This window comes from Macrobrachium nipponense, chromosome 26, assembly GCF_015104395.2.
Source record: "Macrobrachium nipponense isolate FS-2020 chromosome 26, ASM1510439v2, whole genome shotgun sequence".
NCBI lineage: Eukaryota > Metazoa > Arthropoda > Malacostraca > Decapoda > Palaemonidae > Macrobrachium > Macrobrachium nipponense.
Window position 1 is genome coordinate 5,878,566 of NC_087215.1, and position 2,500 is coordinate 5,881,065.

At 36.1% G+C, this 2,500-nt stretch overlaps 1 protein-coding gene across 1 annotated transcript in view; it reads left to right on the forward strand.

Moving 5' to 3' along the window:
• LOC135199985 (mitochondrial enolase superfamily member 1-like) overlaps positions 1-2,500 on the forward strand; it is a 22,387-nt gene that overhangs the window by 16,293 nt on the left and 3,594 nt on the right. The window contains exons 7-9 of the mRNA XM_064228172.1: positions 1-10; positions 651-785; positions 2,126-2,297. The exon at positions 1-10 is cut by the window's left edge and continues 148 nt beyond it. Coding sequence (XP_064084242.1) covers positions 1-10; positions 651-785; positions 2,126-2,297 — 317 coding nt within the window. The remainder of the gene's footprint in view (positions 11-650; positions 786-2,125; positions 2,298-2,500) is intronic.

Sequence of the window (2,500 nt, forward strand, 5' to 3'; positions counted from 1 at the left end):
TAAGACCCTCGTGAGTATTTGAGGGAAGTAAGACTCTCTTTTCGTGAGTGTTTGGGGAAGTAAGACTCTATTTTCGTGAGTGTTTGGAGAAGTAAGACTTTCTTTTCGTGAGTGTTTGGGGAAGTAAGACTATATTTTCATGAGTTTTTTTTTTAATCCTGGGGGTCACTTAAAACTCACCTGTGAGCGTTTTGGTTCAGAGTTTAATCTTGAGGAAAACTCTCTAGTGAGTGTTTTGGGAAAGTAATAATGTATTTATATATTAACATATATATATATATATATATATATATATATATATATTATATATATATATATATATATATATATATATATATTACTTTCCCAAAGCACTCACTAGAGAGTTTTCCTCAAGATTAAACTCTAGACCAAAACACTCAAGGATGTGTTTTAAGTGACCCTCAGGTAAATATATATATATATATATATATATATATATATATATATATATATATATATATATATATATATATATATATATATATATATAAGGCATAATCATAGACACCTTCTCATAAAAAACCACCGACAACAATAGCCTACCTCAGTAAAAAAATAAAAAAACGGGAAACAACAATAGCTTGACATTTTAATAAATAATGAATAAACTCATTCTCCTTCAATTGCAGATGGTGGACGCCAACCAGAAATGGGACGTGGACCAAGCCATCGCTTGGATGAAGGAATTGGCCCCTTACAAACCCCTCTGGATTGAGGAACCGACAAGTCCCGATGATGTTTTGGGACACCTGGAAGTGGCCAAGGTAACTATCTGGTTTTGGAAATATCTGGAAACACCTGAGATTTATGGATCTGATGGGATGACAGGTGTCCCAGGGTGTATGAGGAAGATAGGTGGTCCAAGGGTGTATGAATTTGGTGGAATGACAGGTGTACATATCTGGAAACACCTGAGAATTATGGATCTGATGGGATTACAAGTCCCAGGGTGTGTGAGGAAGATAGGTGGTCCTAGGGTGTATGAATTTGATGGAATGCCAGGTATACCTAGGAGTATGAATCTGATGGAATGCTAGGTGTACCAAGGTGTATGAAGAGCATAGGTGCGCCAAGGTATATGAGGAAGTCAGGTGTTCGTAGGTGTATGAATCTGATAGAGGGCTAGGTGTACCAAGGTGTATGAGAAAGCAAAGTATACTAAGGTATGTGAATTTGGTGGGATGACAGGTGTAGAAAGGTGTATTAATTTTATGGATTACCAAGTATACAGAGGTGTATACAAGGTGTATGAATCTGATGGAATGTCAAAGTATGGAGTCTGAAATATTGCTTCTTTGTTAGTATAGTTTTTACAGTTTTTTTCTATATTTATCTCTATATTGTTGACAAAATAATGTAATAATATCTTGCAGCCGTTAATAATTTCTTGCATGAATTAAATTTGCACTATCATGCATTGTTTTGTTAAGTATTTACACACACACGCACACACACACACACACACACACTTCCTGACACAATGTAGCAATTCGAAAGAAAACGAGGTATGTTGACAATTCCTCTTACAAAATGGTTTCACTTCTCTCTATATCCCCATTCTATGATTAAAATATGTAACATAATACTTCTTCACCACACACACACACACACACTCACACACACAAACATACGTCCTGAGAGCAGTTCCCACACAACTCGAAATAAAACGAGAAATTCCTCAACTCGAAATAAAATGGAAAAATCCCACCAATTCCTTTCACTAAAAGTCTCCAGCTGGCTTTTTATCTCCAGTTTGAAAAGAAAATGTATAATATAAAGGTTCTGAGAAGCAATTCCTACAAACTATAATTTAGCATCTCGAAAGACAACGAGAAATCCTACAGCTCCTTTTACAAAAAGTCTCCACTTGGCTTTTTATCTTCAGTTTAAAAAGAAAATATAAAATATAAAGCTAACTTTCATCCTACAAACACTAATCTAGCAGCTCGAAAGACAGCGAGGGTTCCTACAGCTCCTTTTACAATGTCTCCACCTGGTTTTTTGTCTCCAGTTTAAAAAGAAAATATAAAATATAAAGAAAACTTTCATCCTACAAACACTAATTTAGCAATTCCTTTCACTAAAAGACACCACCTTTCCACAGGCTCTGAAACCCCTCGGAATCGGCGTAGCCAGCGGGGAGATGTTCCAGAACAGAGTGATTTTCAAGCAGATGCTCCAGTCTGGAGCCCTCTCCTTCTGCCAAATAGACGCCTGCAGAGTGGGTGGGGTGCCCGAGGTCTTGGCCATATACCTCATGGCCAAGAAATTCAATGGTAGGAGGATTTTATACTGTTGTTGTGTCCAATTTTTATTTTTTCTTGGGCTTTTGGTCTTGAGCTTTTAAAACGGTATTAGGATGCTTATTCCATTTGTATAGCTCTTGGGAAATAATAGAGCTCTTGGCTGTATTATCTTAATATACTGATTTTATACTGTTATTGCTCTAATTTGCTTTATATTTCATGGGTTTTTGGTC